Raw genomic sequence first — 18,425 nt, forward strand, 5'->3', positions numbered from 1 at the left:
CTGCTGAAATTTTCAATTTTCCACTATGTTGGTGGTTTGGTGCTTGAGATGGTGTTGATCGGTTTTCCTCTCTATTATATGGTGGTGGTTGTCTCTTGAAATTGATGGGATTGAGGCCTTGGGCTATTTGGTGCTTGTCTCTTGTAATTGGAAAGGTAGTGTTGATCAGTTTTTCTCTATTATAAGGTGGTCATATGCTGATTTTATGTGTGCAGCTGGCCATTGTCATTTGGCATCATTATGATTTTTTTGGTGGTATGTTATGTGGTGGTGCCATTTTTACCTATTTGTTTCTCCAAAATGAGTAATTATTATCATTTGAGTTAGGCATTAACTATCACATTAAATTTTAAAATGAAAAACTTTAGCATCACATATCTAAATTCTACTACTGGGTTTGCAATGGAGTACAAAAAATGACGATGCAATTTTGTTGGGAATCTTCAAAATTATCATCATTATTTGATTTATCTCGCATCTAGAGGGGAATTTACATGCACGTCACATAATTCTTATGCATGTTCATATCTTCCATCTAAAATTTAGATATGTTATGTTAAAGGTTTGAGTGTTATATAAGTAAAAATTAAAGTTTAGATGTTTCATATATATTTATATATGAATTATGTAATGGTGCTTTAGTTCTTGTTATTTATGTCGTGGTAGCGGTTCGGTGATTGTCTCTTGAAATTGAAGAGGTTGTGCACTTGGGCTTTTTGATTTAACTCTATGTGGTTATTTGGTTCTCTATTTTTAAATTTGAAGTATTGTTTGAAGGGAAATTGACATGCACATCACACAATTCTTATGCATGTACATATCTTCCATAAAAAATTTAGATATGTGGTGTTAAATGTTTGAGCATTATATAAGTAAAAAATTAAAGTTTAGAAGTCTGATATTTATTTATATATGAATTATGTGATGGTGCATTGGTTATTGTTATTTATGTGTTGATGGTTGTTTGATGTTTGTCTCTTAAAATCGAAGTCGTTGTGCACTGGGGCTTTTAGGTTTACCTCTATGTGGCGGTTCAGTTCTTGATATTTAAAATAGTGTTGTTTGAAGGGGAATTGACATGCACATCACACAATTATTATGTATGTACATATCTTTCATCTTAAAATAATAGGTAGGTGTGGCTTTGATTTTGGTTTTGGTTGTGGCAGTACTATTCACTTGTGAAGTACCAAGGCACGACCTCTTCTATTTAAATCTAGCAAGTATAAATTCTTTTCTGGTTTCACGAAACACTGAAAGATTGACTAATGCATTTGATTTTTTGTGGCCTTGTATTGATGGTTTTGAAGTGTGTAGCTTTGACACGTTTGGTTTTTGAAATGTTATGTAGAGCAATAAGAGTAAAAAAAAACAAAGCTCAACCAATAACTAATTGTAACTTACATAATTGTCTCTCCCTGTTAGCCACAGATACTACCTGATCTTAGATCACACATATTATTATTAACTAAACATACTACTTGGCCTTAGATCACGGATATAACCTGATCTTAAATCACACGTGCTACTGTTAAACACAAATACTATTAGGTCTTAAAGCCCGTGTGATACAATTGGTCATCGGATGGAGCATTCTTTGATAAATTAATCTCGCAAAGATTTAATTCAAATTTCTGATTTTTTGTCAAATTTTATTTTAGTTTTTATATTTTTTTTATGTTTAAATAATATTTCTTCATCTAAATGCCTTAAGTGCATGATACATTAGATGGTAAGCAAAAAATAAGGTGAAATATCAGTCATTTAGGATAGTGAGACAAAGATCATATTCTGTGATTTATGTTTGAGAGAGATAGAAATTGGTAATAAAACCATGCTCTTCAATAAGGAAGAATGACAAAACATCACCAAAAACTTTTATGAAAAAACAGAAAGATTATATCACAAAACTCAGTTGAAAAGCAAATGGAATCAACTGAAAAAATATTTAAAATTATGGAAAAAGTTTAAGAGAGACTCTACTAGACTAGATTAGGACCCTGATAAAAAAATAGTGGATGCATCAGAAGAGTGGTGGAGAGAAAAAAAAATTCAATAAATAAAAATGTACTATTGAACTTCGATTTTTGTGAAATGTAATTTAATTAAACTACAATTTTATTAATTATAGGTCCTACCCAATAAAAAAAAAATAAAGTTTTTGGTATAGACCTTGACTTTGACTGGAGGAGAAGGTTAATGCTTTCTTTCTTGGTGTTGTAATTATAGGCACCAATGTCAGGGTTACAACACAAGCCCCACTCAGAATTTGGACGAGCATGAATATGCTCATTGCAATGAAGTCCAAGAGAAAGAACCGGAAGAGAGAGAGCAAGGTGAATCAAGTCAGAACGCCCTGCAGCCCCCACCCAAAAGGGTAAAAAGAAAATGAAGACGGGCAGCACAATTATTTAAGCGGATATCACATCTTGTTACGACCTGCGTCGGTACCACATCCAGTGCTCACACAACTTTGCAGGGATACCCAAGTAAGATAAATGTTGTGAAGCTACTGTACTCTACTCCGATGATATCTGATGATGTGTTCCTGCATTTATTCATTATAAACTTCTAGAGGATTGAAAGAAGCGGAAGATTTTCTTAACTTGATGTGGAACGGATGATTCCTTACCTCCAAATTTTTTTAGACAATCAGTCAAGTCCGTTTGTCGTTGTAGTCAAGTTAGTTTGCCTTTTTTATTACTATTTTGGATTGTGGTTCATAATAAATTATATTTTTAAGTTGAACATTATGAATTATTTCAACATTTATTTTCAATTCTAGCATAAGTTGTCTTTTTTATATATTCTAACATGCACACAAAAGCTAGATGAACCCATCAAATGAAGAAGAAATTATAGAGAGTTGAACAAGCAACGATTCTAACCACAACAATGTCTTATTAATGAGTACTATCACATACATTTGTGCAAGACACCTGGCGTGTCATCATCATCTGTGAGTGACAAGTGGGTTGACGAGCTACACAAAGCTCATTGAAGCAAAATTCGTGTGTCGAGAATAAATTCCTATGATTTGTTGGATGAATTGCAGAGTATTTATGGTTTGCATGGATCGTCCGGTTTTACACACAGAGAAGTTCTAACTATCATACGATACGTCATGTCACAGAATGAATCCATTCATGTTGTTTTCAAGCAATTCCAACACTCCACAAAGAATATTAGCAAATATTTTGATATTAAGATTACTTTTTTAGTAAAAAATTTAACCAATATTTTGAAACCTGTATATCCTACTTTTGTGCAAAAAATGAGAGAAATCCGTAGTGACATAAGATATATGTCATTCTTCAATGTATAACAAATTCTCTTTATTTTGGCATTAGTATTTTACGATAAAAAAACAAAATTGTCTAACATTTTTTTTTTTTAATATGATTGTATCGGAGCAATTAATGGCATAAATGTCAATGCACGTGTTAAGAATGATGAAAAAATTGCATATATTGGATAGTGTGAAGCTACTGCACATAATATCTTAGCAGTTTGTGATTTCGTGTTTTAAGTTTGTGATGGTTGAATGAGAATGGAGTGTTCATGATAACCGAATATTCAAATTTACAATCCAGTGATATGATTATCAATTTCTGATATATCAACTAGATTAGTACATTTGAGACTGTATAGAAAGTGTTTGATTTGAGAATATGTTGTAATGATGCTATTATTCAGAAAAATATTACCTTGTCGATTCGAAATATCCATTACAACAAGGTTCTTAAAGCCCTTCCTGACATGATGTATCACCTTCCTGATTTTAAGCGCAACAGTTAAGTGGTTAGAGGAAAGAATGAATTGTTCAATTAAAAACGCTCGTCATTATGAAGTGTTATCAAAAAAATATTTCGTGTATAAAAGAAAAAATCACTCATACTCTAAGATATGTCAACATATGCCTTCAAAAAATAGGTAAATATAGTTATTGTAACAACAACGCTATATAATTTTATACGAAGGCATCCATCTTGAGACAATATTGATTTCAAGGTCTTAGAAAAAAATCCAATATGTATACTTGTGGAAGCATTTGAATAGTGGGTCAGATAATTATTGATGAACTTTGGTACAAATGACTTTAATAAATCTGAGAGGGGGATGCACAGGGTACTTTCTATATTTTTTTATTATGAACCCAAATATTTTTAATTATTCTATTACAAATCTAGTTTATTTTGCCAAACAAAAACATAATGTGTAATAATCACATGAAAAATAAATTCAAGATCAATTACTCTAAGAGCTATGTATTGTCATTGTAGCATGTCGTATTCTGAGTAAAGATCAAGAAAAGATGATGATTATGAGAAGAGATTTTTATTATTCCAGAAATAGGAAATGTGAAATTTGCAGGTATTTTAGTAGGGTTGATGATACAGATCTTCAAATAGTGATCAAGTGAATAGAGATGTTGTGGACAAGGAATTAATTCGAAGACTTGATCATTTAGACTTGAAGGAGAACGTCATATAATGTTATTTGTTATTTTTGTGGTTCTTATTATTGTTGTTTAATGCATGAAACGACAGGTCAAAATTGATTTATTGGAGAAATTTAGACTCCTTATGAGTTTTTTGTATTGTTAATCTTGTTTTTATTATTTTGTTGCAATTCTTTTGAAACAAAATTTATTCGGATAAATTACATATATATATAATGGCAAAATAGTATTTTTCATCAGAAATAGCTGCAACATAGCACATTACCCAAACGGTTTCCAATTATTCCAGCAGCAGCTTTCTGACAACAACTGTGAAGCTCCTTCTTAAAAAAAATACTTCAAAAAGCAGTTGTCACTCCAAACACACCATTCAACTTTTATCTTGAAATTAGAAGTGCCTCAACTATTCCCACAAAAATTTGCATGTTATTCGCCGTGAGCAAAGAAAAAAAGTTTAACCCATGTTTGTGTTCTTCAAAAAATCCTCAAAGTAAAAACCTAATTGAAACTTCCATCAATAATGAAGAACTAGAAATATCAATTGCCTTAAGATAAAAAAGTGAATTAGTGCACCAATCATTTTTCATAGAAGTTTGTCTCATATGTTAATCTTTCCCAAGCTTCCAAACCCTTATCAACAATCTTCATCAATGGAGGTTCTCGGTTTTACATACGAGGCTATATAAAATTACTATATTGAAAATTACTATCATGGAGGACGAGGCTATCAAAATTCCTTTATAAAAAACTATTACAATGGAGGAAATATAAGTTATTGAATAGAATAACCGAGAGATTAATGTTGGACCAACCTTTTTAAAGACTAAAAGTGATGGAATCGTCGTGTCCTTTATAGGATCCTCAGCAGATCTTCACAGAATCCACAAGAAATTTTCATGGGACCTTCACAGGTTCCTTACAGGATCTTCACAAATTCCTCACAAGATAATCATGAGTTCTTCTAGATCGGTGATCAAGGAGATGAAGCAAATATCCAAGTTAGCGAGAGAAGTAAAGGAGCAAGCTTAGAGTGACAAAGCAAAGTGCAAAGAAGCTAACAAGGCATGAATCAATAAATCCCAAGGAAAAGCAAGATCGCAAGCAAGCATGGCGAGTGAGTGAAACAAGGTGTGTCAGAGGCAAGCAAAAAAGGCCTATGCAAGCAAATGAAGCAAGAGTTGGCAAATAGAAAAACAACTAGTTACAATCAAAAAAATCACACGTGATTAGATCCTCGCATGATCCCCAAACATAATGGATCCTCCATAGGATCTTCAAGCAAAAACAATGACAAAGTCTTAAAGGAGGTAGTAATAAAATATAATAGAATAGGCATCTCCTCAAGCTTATATATATATATATATATATATATATATTCATTTGAATGATCCAAATGTTAATATAAATAGACCTATATAGAGATTAAAATGAAGAGAAATAAGGAAAGTACAATAAAGAAGAATATCATTCATAATAAGGATATATTACAATAATCAATACTATAGTTTTTTAATTAATAATAAACATATATGAAAAAATTAATATCGTAACAAGTGATGAACGCTGCAATTATTCATTAATCAATAGTGCATGTTAGATTATTTATATTTTACCTACAGAATTATTATTCTTGCATTGCATAAATTAAATATTTCACAATTATCTTATTGTTTGGATTTTTACGTGTAACTTAGATGTTCACTAATTTAATTGGCTTAGAATGTATGGTTGGGCAACCAATTCATATTGAGCTTAATTTAATCAACTATTATAGAGCTTAATAGTAACCAACTTGCACTTTTAATTCTCCAACACCTTAAGTTTTGCTAGTGTGGTGTCACACTAAAATTATATTATTTGATTGCATGTGTGCCTATTCTAATGTTTTCAGTATAACATCATTAAAATTGAGCTCTATAAAAAATATGACTACCTTGCTTCCAATAATAATACACTTTTGTTTATTTAATAGTTATGCTAATTATTTTCATTAGTGTTTTAAGTAAGAGGATTTGAATTAGCATGGCTTCAAAAGAAGTCAATCATGCCTGATGCACACCCAATTCACAATTATCTTCTTGTTTGGATGTGCATGCTTGTTTAACTTAGATATTTTGTGGTTTACATTGCTTAGCTTGTATAATTGTGTAATCAATTCATATTGAGCTTAATAGTAATTGACTCATCCACTTGCTTAATTAATTTACCTACACGTTGTGTTCACTTGAACGGTGCAAAACTCAATGGTTTTATTTGATTACAAACATGCATATTCTTGAGTGCAGCATCATTAAGGATGTGGTTGTCATTGAACACTCTTAATGTTAGTTTATATACATTACATATATTTGCTTATTGCAAAGTAGCCTCCAAAGTATTTGATTTTCATATCAATTACATTCATCGTTGTTTGGATTGTAAGGCTTTGAATTTATAAAATTTAAAAACTTTTATAAAAAGAAGTTAAACTACCCCATGCATACACACGCCATGATTCAATAAATCGTGAAGCAAAATCAAGTAATGAAAAATTAGCATGCTCACCTTTTCGTGAAATGAAACTAAAGCTCAAACAGAAAATAGATCACTTATATATTTACATACTCAGACTAAGTTGAAGTAGCCACATCATATGAAATCGATGAATTATCTTAAGCAATTCAACCCAGTGATTAAGTCAAAGAAATTTTTACCAATGAAATGACCAACATGCCTCTAAGACTTTCTTCTTTAAGAAATATTACGTAGGACCATAGGTTGAACCTAGAATACAAAAAAGATCTTTAGGAAGAAACCAAAAAAAAATCATTTTTTCAAACAGATATTGGAGAACTCGGATAATTTAACTCCTTCAGTGCGTGCTCTAAAATAAGATCATGCTAGATTATGTAGGTATATTCGAATGGATGAGGGAGGCCTGCACAACAAAAAAGACTAGAGTGAAGAAGATATTGTGGAAACCCAGCACAATATATTTATCGGCCAAATTGTTAGCAAGATGTGAGTAAATATATCAAAAGGTGCCTACTTTACAGCACCTCCAAACTAGCAAATCGGAAGTCAGGATTGCACAGGCCACTGCACATATTAAACATCTATGGGAAAGCATCTTTACAAATTTTTTGAGAGGTTTTCCAGACATAAAGAGACATCATGACTACCGTTACGTGATTGTGGACTGATTTTTTAAAATAGTAGTTCTCATTTATTGCAAAAAATCAATCACAGCGAGCAAGTGGCCAAACTTACTACAAAGTACCAACTTTCATTATGTCTATTGGAAATGCTTGATTCCTAAGTTGGTTCAAGGACTTCATGCCATTAATATCAAAATATAGAAAAATAACCACCTTCATTCATAGACAACCAAATGGAATAAACTCAGTTCATTTTTAATAGAGTTGTGTGCTCCCCCATAATGAAGACAACATTTAAAGTTTGTTTCTCCATTTCAATTATTGATGATGCAACTGAAGTTGACTAGGAAATAAGTCAGAGATCCTAGCGGGCATCTGCAAAATTTGAACATTGGAAGGAAGCAGCTGTAGAAGACTGCAAACATAAATTCAAAGAAAAGCATAATCACATCATGCCAAAGCCGACTTTGGAATAGAAGATCTTGACTTTTTACATTTAAGCAATTATTGTATAAAAGGAAAAGGATAAGGAAAGAGATTACAGCCAATAAGTATAGGTCACTTAGAGTTTTCAAGAAGAATGGATATATGCTCACTAAGTGGAATTGCCTACCTATAGAAGATGTATAGGTAATATATGTGCGGAATTTAAATCCTCGTGAACCTTTCATGTTTTATGATGGCTCTTATGAAATCCTGTATGCACTAAATGAAATACTCTTGGAGTTAGAAGCACTAATAGAACTAAATATTCGCTTGGAGTGACTAGCACCATTACAGTTTAGCCAAAAGAGATATTCCATATTGGCAAGAGAAACCTATCACCAAAAAAATCCAAATGATACGTTATGAAATCCAAGCATTCATCTTTCCCTTATATGGACTTTTAAGGGTTCATTTAGGGCAACTTTTTTAAGGCTTTATAAACTAAATAGTTATCAAAATGTTGTTTGGCTACAGACCGACACTTTGTAATGACTATATCGACACTTTGAAATAATGAAGCGTGTCAAATGCTTGCAAGAGATGTGTTCTTGCTCAATACATATACGTCATGCTATCTTCGTGTTTGATAAAAAAAAATTAAAGAATAATGTATCCAACTCACTAATCATGAATAATGAATAGTTTCGGCAATCTCTTCTATTTATTTTCAAACATATTGTTTAAATGTAGCTTAATAGCTACTTAGCATTAATTTTATTTGCCTTATTTTAATTTATCGTCTTATTATTATTTTTATAATGTTTAGTTTTTATTAACTTCAACCAAACTATCTATAATATCATATAACTACTTATTTAATTGAATTAAGACATTTAATAAATAAATAAATATTTTTATTATATAAATAATTGAACTAAATTTATTATTATATGAATTCAATTAATATTTATTTTATTTGCGTACATCTAACAAAAAAAAATGTAGTATTATAATGTTGTAACCAATACATGTTAGGGTCATATATATTCAATCATAGACATATCTCGTGTTCATGTTATGTTGTGTACGTATTTTCAAAATTTGTATCAGTGCATCATATGTTATAAATTCTTGTTGAATTTTAAAAATTTAAGTGTTGAGAACGATATTTTTACAATCATGCATGCCAGATTGTGGTAACTTTAAACAGGTTGCATGCCTTTTCCAAAGAGAAAATATCTAATACATGAAACAACTTTCTCACAATAGCTTTATCGTTATTTCTAGAGACAGCTGCAACTGCCCTCATAAAAAGCCTTTATTTCATAGAAGTGAAATCCTCCTACGTTGAGAACCCTAATATGAGAATTAGCTATAATAGGATATCAATCAGATAATCTATGATCATGAGTTGAGAATAGTATCGTGTAAAGATCAAAAAAATCATATTTGTTGTAGTTTTAATGATTTGATTTCTCATTGAAAATTACCAATGATGGTGACTATCCAATCACACTATTGAGATCGAAAAGAAAGTTTATGGGATTGTATGAGCGCAATAAAATCATTGATAAAGCATCCTGTGAGGGGGATCAAGACTGGAATTTGGATCATTGTACAAAATTTTATTTAATCATATGATAAGAATTTATTTAAAATTTTAAACTAGTTTGAACAAATTCTATTTGAATGTAAATTCATATTTAGATAATTCTTACAAAAGGCTTAGTTTAATTTGAACCTATAGTTTATATATAGTTATAATGTCAAAGAAGTGACAAATGGTTATGAAAGGCCGATCAAACCATACAAATGAACGTGGATTAGATATACAACCCTTCTGATGATGTGGATTTAGGGAACGAGATCTCATTGAGAGGCTCAAGATCTTCGCCATTAGGGCAACCGTGTACCCTTCGTCTTCCAACAAGTACTTAAGCCTTGCTCCATAGGCATCAACGATGTCGAGATATGTCCCTCAGCTTGATGAGATGTGCCCTTTGAGGGCTCAACCTATGTGTTCTAACATTCCCTTCTCTTCTAGGGTAACATTACACCTGATTCCTTTGGTTTCACACCAGACCATCGATCCATTAATGGTGGTGGTTGGATTGAAATTTGATTTTGCTTGCAGGTTTGTGTGTTCGGGTATTGTAGTTTTGGACTTGCAGAAGCTTATATAATGCTTTTTGAATAGTTGGATTTATATCGCTGACATTTCTCGAGAAAATATTGTATGGTTGATATTCATCAACTTTCATAAATCTTATGAAACAACTAAATATTATGTATACGATTACACACACACACGCACATAACTCCCTCTTTTGTTTTCCATTTCTTCTTCTTCTTACCCTTACCAAATCGTGTAGCTCATAATTATCTTGATCGAGATCATATAGGCAGCTGCCAAAGGCTTTGCAAGGCTCCCTTAGTTTGCAGTGTTGGTCTTGCTACTATGCTAGCATTGTCTCTACCTTGCCACTTATCGACTTATGCAAAAGATTGCTTCATTGTAGTTTGTGATTCATATCGTTGTGTGATTGCTCTTGCTTAATAGTTTTTGCAAGTTTGTTGCTTCTTTGCTATTGTTCTGTTATTATTGTTATTGCTTTTGTGCTGAATTTTATGGATATTTTTACATTGATTTTTATGATTGTTTAGTTTTGATTATTGTCATTGCTTGTAGTGCCATTTTCAGTATCATGATCAACTGCTGAAGGCTGTTCGCAAATAGCACAACTCTCCGAGGAGTAAGAATGTCATTATTTCATTTTTATTTACAACAATATAAGACTTTATTCACTATCAATTTCCAATGGAGGAAAAACTCAAGAATAGGGAAGAAAATATATTTACAGTGAAAAAAGAAAAGAAGAGGGTTTGAAAATCATTGATGATGATTAATTTTTTATCCCCTAAGATAATTTATTGGTCCAACGTATACACATTTGTAAACAAATAAATGGTCATTATGGGGTCGGAGAAGAAGCTAACAGAACCAAGGGGTCTTGACAACCCATTTCTTGGAGCAATAGTAGTCGAGTACGAATTGTCGAGCTGACTCGCGGAGCACCAGCTAACAAATACTAGTCGTCGAGTACCCGTGGCAAATGAGAGAGCAAGCAGTATGCGACCAATCACATTCAACTGAGGGCTAATCAATTTTCCACGTCACTTTAGTATGGAGTCATTAGGATGCATCAACAGACATCATCATATTGTACTGTATTTATTTATTTTTTTTTTTTTGTAAACTGACAAGGGAGAGAGACCATCTTAATCCCTATAAATAGAGATGATCTCTAAAAAATAAGAGGACCTCTCTGTCTCTCTCTCTCTCTCTCCATCTCTCTCTCCATTTTTTTTATCAAATGAGTGTGCATTCTTTCCCTGTTTGTTTCCTTTACAGGCCTTGCCGAGATTGTACAAGCCCACAGACATTTTGGTATCCAGCAACATTCCTTCTAGCTCAATCTTATTAAAGTTCGGCATGACTTAAATCTGACTCAAGTCAGGTTTCATTTTTTAGTAAACTTATTGACTCTGATTCTAGCTTGATTTAAGCTGGCATAAACTTAATTTGACCAATAATTTTGCGTAGAGGTCATTGGATCTAATTCAAGCATGTTTGGGTGTCCATTTTATCAAACCAATAATAGTATACCTTTCATCTTTCAATAGGAGCTTCGAGTTCATGTACTTTCGCAAAAATTGTGTTTAATCGGCCATAATTTCTAAATAAATAGCATTAAGATTCATTACAAAAATCAAGAAATGTAAATGTGTCATGTTTGGGAGACGTTTTTAAGTACCAGAATGGAGATTGTACTTGAAGATGATTGTTACCGTGAATTCTTAAGTAAACGTACTGTAATTTGTCACTTCCTTGAATAAATCTGAGACAATAATTCATGTAGAAAGCCAAAACACGGATAAATCATTAATTCCGTCCAACTATAACAATTTCAATGATTAACCAAAAAACTTCAGTCCCAAAATGGAAGTTCTAATCCGAAACTAAAACCTAGCAAAGTCAGAACCAGAAAAAAAAACAAAAACAAAACGAACAAACAAATTTAAACAAAAAAATCATATCTAGCTGCACAATATATAATTCGCCTCACAAAGCAAAAAAAAAAAAAAAGACAGATTACAGAATGTACAAACGAAAAAAGACAGACATAAAAATGAGGGATCCAGCTCACCATTAATACAAGAAGAGCGACCTTAGCATAGACGCTCCGTTAGTTCTCCCTTCACTGTTCCTCCGGTCGGATAAGGCGGAGAAACCGCCGCGATTCAGCCAAGGGAAACGTCTGGACAGCAGGTTGGTAGCTAGTGAAATTCTTGCAGACCCTAGAACTGAAAGAGTACAGAACGTGGGAGCTACCCATAAGGCCGCACGGGGGCACTACGGAACGGGAATGAAAGAAAACGTTATTGTTATTAGATTTATCTTTTAAAGATAGGATCTTAAAAGTTCTAAGATAACCAAATGAATGTTTTTTGTGCAAATAACTCATGACTCATAAGGACTTTGAGTCAACTAAAAAAACCTTATTTGATTTTAATAAGTAATGGAAAATTTGTGACGATAGAGTAACAAATTATCATCTTAGTGTTATACGAGAATTCAACACACACATAGATGAAATAGAAGCAAGCGGTGACGACTCTATAATTTTTTTACGTGGAAGACCCGAAAAGGAAAACAACCATGGGGACTGACTAAATTGTGAAATTTTACTATTGATTTATGATTATAGAAATCCCTTGTTCCACCGACAAAAAAGAGTAACTATATTTTTCAGATTATAGTGTCAGCTATCGTCGTCTAGTTGGTGGTGATTTACAACAGTTTGTAGTTGTCGATAATGGTAGGCGGGTATCAGCGGTGGTCGACGACAGTGAATGATGATCGACGGTAGTCGACAGAGGTCAGTGGTGATTGGCGGTGGTCGACGAAGGTTGACAGAGGTCGGTGACGGTCGCCGACGGTCGATGGGGGGCGACGACGTGTGGGGTCGCGGACGGCCGACAACGATCTATGATGACAGAGATGATGTTAGATTTGAGCTTCTTCTCAAAGCCTCAAATTCTCTCAACAACCTCCTTCTTCATGTGAGGGGTGAGGCTCTATTTATCGTGTTTTGGGTTCAATTAATGCAGGAATATGAATTATTTTTATCGGATGACCAGGAGAGCTTCTCTCGATCAGATGGTGTTTGATGGACATTTGATGCCTTAATGATGTCGGAATTGAGCAATCTCGGGCTCGTTGCATTTGTCTTGTCAAGACGCACGATTCAACTGTGAACTCGCTAGATTCAACATTTATTTGACCATTCAAATATGTTTAGAAATCCTCTAATAGTGATTTAATGATTTCATTTGGGTTTGATCAAACTCGGATTGGACTAGTTTTGATATGATTGTGTTCGTCTCATCAAGCCGGTCAGTTTGACTATAAGTTTATTAAAATCGAAACTATGAATGACTTTTTATCAAGATTTGAATATTTTTTGCTCAAAATAATGTCTCGAGATTCGTGTCATACCTCGAGATTTGTGTCATACCTCAAAATTCGTGTCAGATGATGAAAATTTATTAGTGTTGTATCGCTCGTAAATAGAAAAGTTTAGATGGGACATATAAATACATAACAGATAATATATATATATATATATATATGGTAGAAACTTTATTTATTTTTAAATAAACAACAATTTTATTTTTTTAATGAATTGTTGTTTTTTTTTCAATGAGCAACTGTTTATTTTAACAAGCATCCGTTATTTTTGTTAATGTGCAGTTGTTTTTTTTAATGAGTTGTTGTTTTTTTTTATAATGTTATGTCTCATATTAAACTTATAAATAGAGACATTGGGTGAGAGGAATAATCACAAGTTAAGAGAATGAGAAAGTCATTCTGCATTGTTTTTTTTTATAATGTTATGTCTCATATTAAACCTATAAATAGAGACATTGGGTGAGGGGAATAATCACAAGTTATGAGAAGGAGAAAGTCATTCTGCGTTGCAGAGAAGAGTTTTGACAAAGCAAATAGTAGCAGCGAAGCAGATAGTTGTGACGGAGAGTTGCGGCGAAGTAAAGTGTCGCGGGAAGAGTTGCAAATAAGAGTTGCGGCTAAGAATTGCTGTGAATAGTTGTGGCAAAGAGTTACAGTGCAAAGTTGCGGCGGAGTTGCAGTTAAGAGTTGCAGAGAAACGTTGCAGTGAAGCGTTAAGTTGTCTCTGTCCTGCGTAGCAAACGAGCAAATGGATCTTTTTTCTTGATGTCGCGTGTTCCGAAGGAGATTCTCGTGCCGCTCTTACACATTCTGAAGGTGATGAATAAATGTTGTAGTTTCCTCGTCGTGTCATGAGAGTGAATTTTCATGTTTATGTGGTGGCGATATCTAGAGACCCATTGACGATCATTAGAAGTACTGGAATTTCAAGAAGGCGATGGTGACTCTAATTGAAGATGAACTGATTTGTTTTAACCATAATACAATATGTTGATATTTGTGGTCTTTTTAATCAACTGTGTGACAATTGTAGATACTCTAATTGAAGATGAACTGATTTGTTTTAACCATAGTACAATATGTTGATATTTGTAGTCTTTTTAATCAACTGATGTGACAATTGTAGATAATAACAATGTATTTCTTTGTTGCTTCCACTGTTGTTATGACTTCTTATTTATGCAAAATTCTGCACGTAAAGTTAGCACACACTTTATAAAATGATGAATCGTGTACCTTCTGAGGCTCTTGTCTTCCGAGGTTATTCTCTCTGGGGCTTATGCCTTATAGAAGCATGAAATGAATCGGTATCTTTCGAGGCTTGTAGCCTTTTGATGAAATTTATGCACTTGAGTCCTCTTAGGTCTTTGATGTACACGTGTCTTCCGAGGCTTGTAATCTTCTGAGGTCTTTGAGTGTACATGTGCCTTCTAAGGCTTGTAGCCTTCTAAGGTCTTTGATGTACCCATGAATTATAAGGCTTGTAGCATTTTGAGGCATTTGAGTGGAGACATTGTCAACCACTTGCTCTCATGGAGTCTTTCTTGTGAGGACTCTGTCCACTACTAGCTTTCTATCGAGACTTGCCTCTTGGGCTCGTCTTCCAAGGGCATGATAGCTTCTCATGGAGTTTTGCCTCTTGGGCTTGACTTTCAGAAGTACCATATTTTCTCGTTGAGTCTTACCTCTTGAGCTCGACTTCTAGGGGCATGATAGTTTCTCACCGAGTCTTGCCTCTTAGGCTTTAATTACAGGATTGTTGTATCTTCCCGTCAAATCATACCTCTTGAGCTCGACTTCCAAGAGCGATAGCTTCTCATCGAGTTTTGCCTATTGAGCTTGAATTTCAAGAGTATCGTATCTTCACATCGATTCTTGTCTCTTGAGCTCAACTTCAAGGGTCATTGTACCTTTTTTTATCAAGGGGACTTTCTACAAAAAAATCTTTCATGAGAAAATAAGAAAATTTCAATGAAATGATATTTTAAACAACATGAAAATTTTGTATTGTGACTGAAGGGTTATAAGCATCATGTGACGCTATAGAAGTGGCCAAAAGAAGGTAGCTGGGAAAAGGGCTTAAAGGCCGGAGTTTTGCCTATTGAGCTTGAATTTCAAGAGTATCTTATCTTCCCATCGATTCTTGTCTCTTGAGCTCAACTTCAAGGATCATTGTACCTTTTTTCAATCAAGGGGACTTTCTACAAAAAAATCTTTCATGAGAAAATAAGAAAATTTCAATGAAATGATATTTTAAACAACATGAAAATTTTGTACTGTGACTGAAGGGTTATAAGCATCGTGTGACGCTAGAGAAGTGGCCAAAAGAAGGCCGCTGGGAAAAGGGCTTAAAGGCTTGGAAAAAGTGATCATGCCTTGCTTGGGAGAGGTGAGGGATGGTTTGCTCCCATTGGTTCAGCCGAAGAAGGTGCTCAAGGTAAAAAGATTTTCCTCATTTTAGTTGCATGTATGTATTAGTGTGTGCTTGTAATGTATTGTTTTGCTATTGGAAGGAAGCGACGAGGATGTCTTTAAAAGTCATGACACATCTAATTTTGGGGATTCTCTAGCCCATCCTTCAATCGTGAGTTTGCATGATCAAGCGGAGGCAAGTCGCTCTTCTCCAATTTCAATAGGGACCGAGTCGAAAAGAGAACCTAAAGATGCTGGAAAGGTAGAGTGTGATGTTTCTCAAAGGAAAGGAAAAGACTCCTATTTCAGAAGTCGAGTTGTCTCCTCCTCTGAGTGGTTGTTCACTTATGATCAAGAGTTGGAGTTTGGATGAGCGGTCATCACGCTCTTCTTGATAGGGACACCCAATGATACCCTTTTACCCCTTTGAATGTGGACTACTCGTTTCTCCTCCTCTGAGTGGTTGTTCACTTATGATCAAGGGCTGGAGTTTGGATGAGCGGTCATCACACTCTTCTTGATAGGGACACCCAATGGTACCCTTTTACCCTTTTGAATGTGGACTACTCGTTGACCTTAATGGACGTATTTTGGTTTCCCACCTTTGCAAAGTACTAGAGAACAACAAATCGATGTGATATGCATTAGGAAATCTATAACTATCATGTTCTTGCATGGGAGGCCTCACATTTTATCTAGATTCTCTTAAATTGGATCGAAAGGAAAATTGAGAGGGATGCCGCACGAATAGACAAATTGAGGCGAAGGGCCATCATGATTGAGGAAAGGCTGAAGCTATCTTTGGGGTAGAGGGAGTTGGAGAATCGAGAACATGAAACCTCTCTTAAAGAGCACGAAGAGTTAAAAGAGAAGGACTCTTCTATGATTACTCGGGAAGAACATGTTAAGGGCCTTTCCATGGTCAAGGAAAGGCTGAAATTACCTTTGAAGCAGGGAAGTTGGAGGCTCACGAACATGAGGCCCTTCTTAAAGAACATGAATAGTTGAAAGAGAAGGTCTCCTTTATGTTGCTTTCCTGAAGAACTCCTTATTTTGGATAACGTCCACTATTTATGCTACGGACACCCGTTTTGTAGGGACTCCGGGATTATACCGGGGTGTTCATGATGAGGGGACGTTTGGTGGTTATGAGCCTTAGTTTGTTGTCTCTAATCCTCATGACAATGGGTGGAGTGATTGTCGGGGCGGCCCTCGACGGTCATGCATTTTGTTTGGGTTGTCTTCTGCGTTCTAGTGGCGGTCTCTTCTAGTGTTGTTAGGGGGTCTCAAGGGCGTTCTGATAGAAGACAATATACTTTTGGGTCATTTCTAACAGCTTGATCAACATACATATGAATGATTCAAACAATGCGAGGTGGTCATTATGATCAGACAGTCCTTTCTATGATTTTAAGATGAACATCTTGAAATTCTTCGGAGGTTCAACTCCCGAGACCTGTAAGGAGAAGGCCTTCTTAGACTATCTATGTACCTCAGTTCACACTGGTCGATTCTACTCCTCCATAAGAGCATATATAACACTACCTTGATACAACCCGTCGTCTTACTTCTACTGTAGGCGGATCACTCTTCCTCCATTGCTTGCTGATAGTTCTCCTCCCGGGGGGTTAGGTGCCCCTGGTTGGGCCGGTTCTCCTTCCGGGGCTGAAACTGCAACTGATCCCAAGGCCGTTACGGCTCTAAGTACCTCCACAAATTGTTTTGACATTTGGTTGGTGATTTAATTTCCCAAATCCCGCAGCCCTTCCTGGAGGAATTCTTCAATGTACTCTCTAGTACATGCTGCTTCCACCACGTTCTTATGACTGGATTCTCCCTGTTGTTGTTGTTGTTGTTGGGTTCCTCTTTTTGTTGATGACATGTTCTTACGCTCACTGCACCTTAAAAGAATGTTGAATATGAAAATGTACGGGAAACACACCTAAGACATATAGTGTTATGCTATAAAATGGTTAGAGGAATGAGAACAATAGATAACATTAAACGAGTCCATTCTTTATTCATGAACATAAACCCTTTATTTATAGGAATACGTCACAATTATTAAAAATTACAAGTCAACCCCTTATTATTAAGTTTGAGAAGGGTCTTTTAATAATTACAAAAATATTAGGGTATAATAAGACTAACAATATATTCGGTCAATGAGAAGTCTGTTGACCGCTCACTACGTCTTAACTCAATTGATACACGGTCTCAGACTGAGCAGCTCGCCGATCGGCTTTGGAGCCGATCGTTGTTCAATAGAAAATTCTTCACCACATTCTTTAGATAGGCCAACCTAAACACATTATGTGTTAGCATCCGGTCATTCTCTCATCAAATGAGGCATCCCATAAATTGTTCATCGTTCCTGAGCAGCCCATTTATCTTGAGATTCACACTCACAAATTTTTCATATAAAGTATTTAAATGGAACCTTTTAAAAACACGG

At 34.5% G+C, this 18,425-nt stretch overlaps 1 protein-coding gene across 8 annotated transcripts in view; it reads right to left on the reverse strand.

Annotated features, from left to right (window-relative positions):
• The window catches only part of LOC110025713 (probable polyamine transporter At1g31830), a 28,749-nt gene extending 16,291 nt beyond the window's left edge, over window positions 1-12,458 (reverse strand). For 2 of the 8 annotated variants that reach the window (XM_020726336.1, XM_020726332.1), the window contains exons 1-2: window positions 12,234-12,458; window positions 3,708-3,775 (exon numbers count right to left, since the gene is read on the reverse strand). Coding sequence is in view for 1 of the 8 variants with exons in the window: in XM_020726330.1 (XP_020581989.1) it covers window positions 12,234-12,236 (3 nt within the window). In the remaining 7 variants the exon portion in view is untranslated. Of the gene's footprint in view, window positions 1-3,707; window positions 3,776-5,274; window positions 5,424-12,233 lie in introns of all 8 variants that reach the window. The other 6 variants (XM_020726338.1, XM_020726335.1, XM_020726330.1 and 3 more) reach the window with 4 other exon arrangements.
• Window positions 12,459-18,425: the final 5,967 nt, after the last annotated feature.

Source organism: Phalaenopsis equestris, unplaced genomic scaffold (genome assembly GCF_001263595.1).
Source record: "Phalaenopsis equestris unplaced genomic scaffold, ASM126359v1 Scaffold000326, whole genome shotgun sequence".
Taxonomy (NCBI): Eukaryota; Viridiplantae; Streptophyta; class Magnoliopsida; order Asparagales; family Orchidaceae; genus Phalaenopsis; species Phalaenopsis equestris.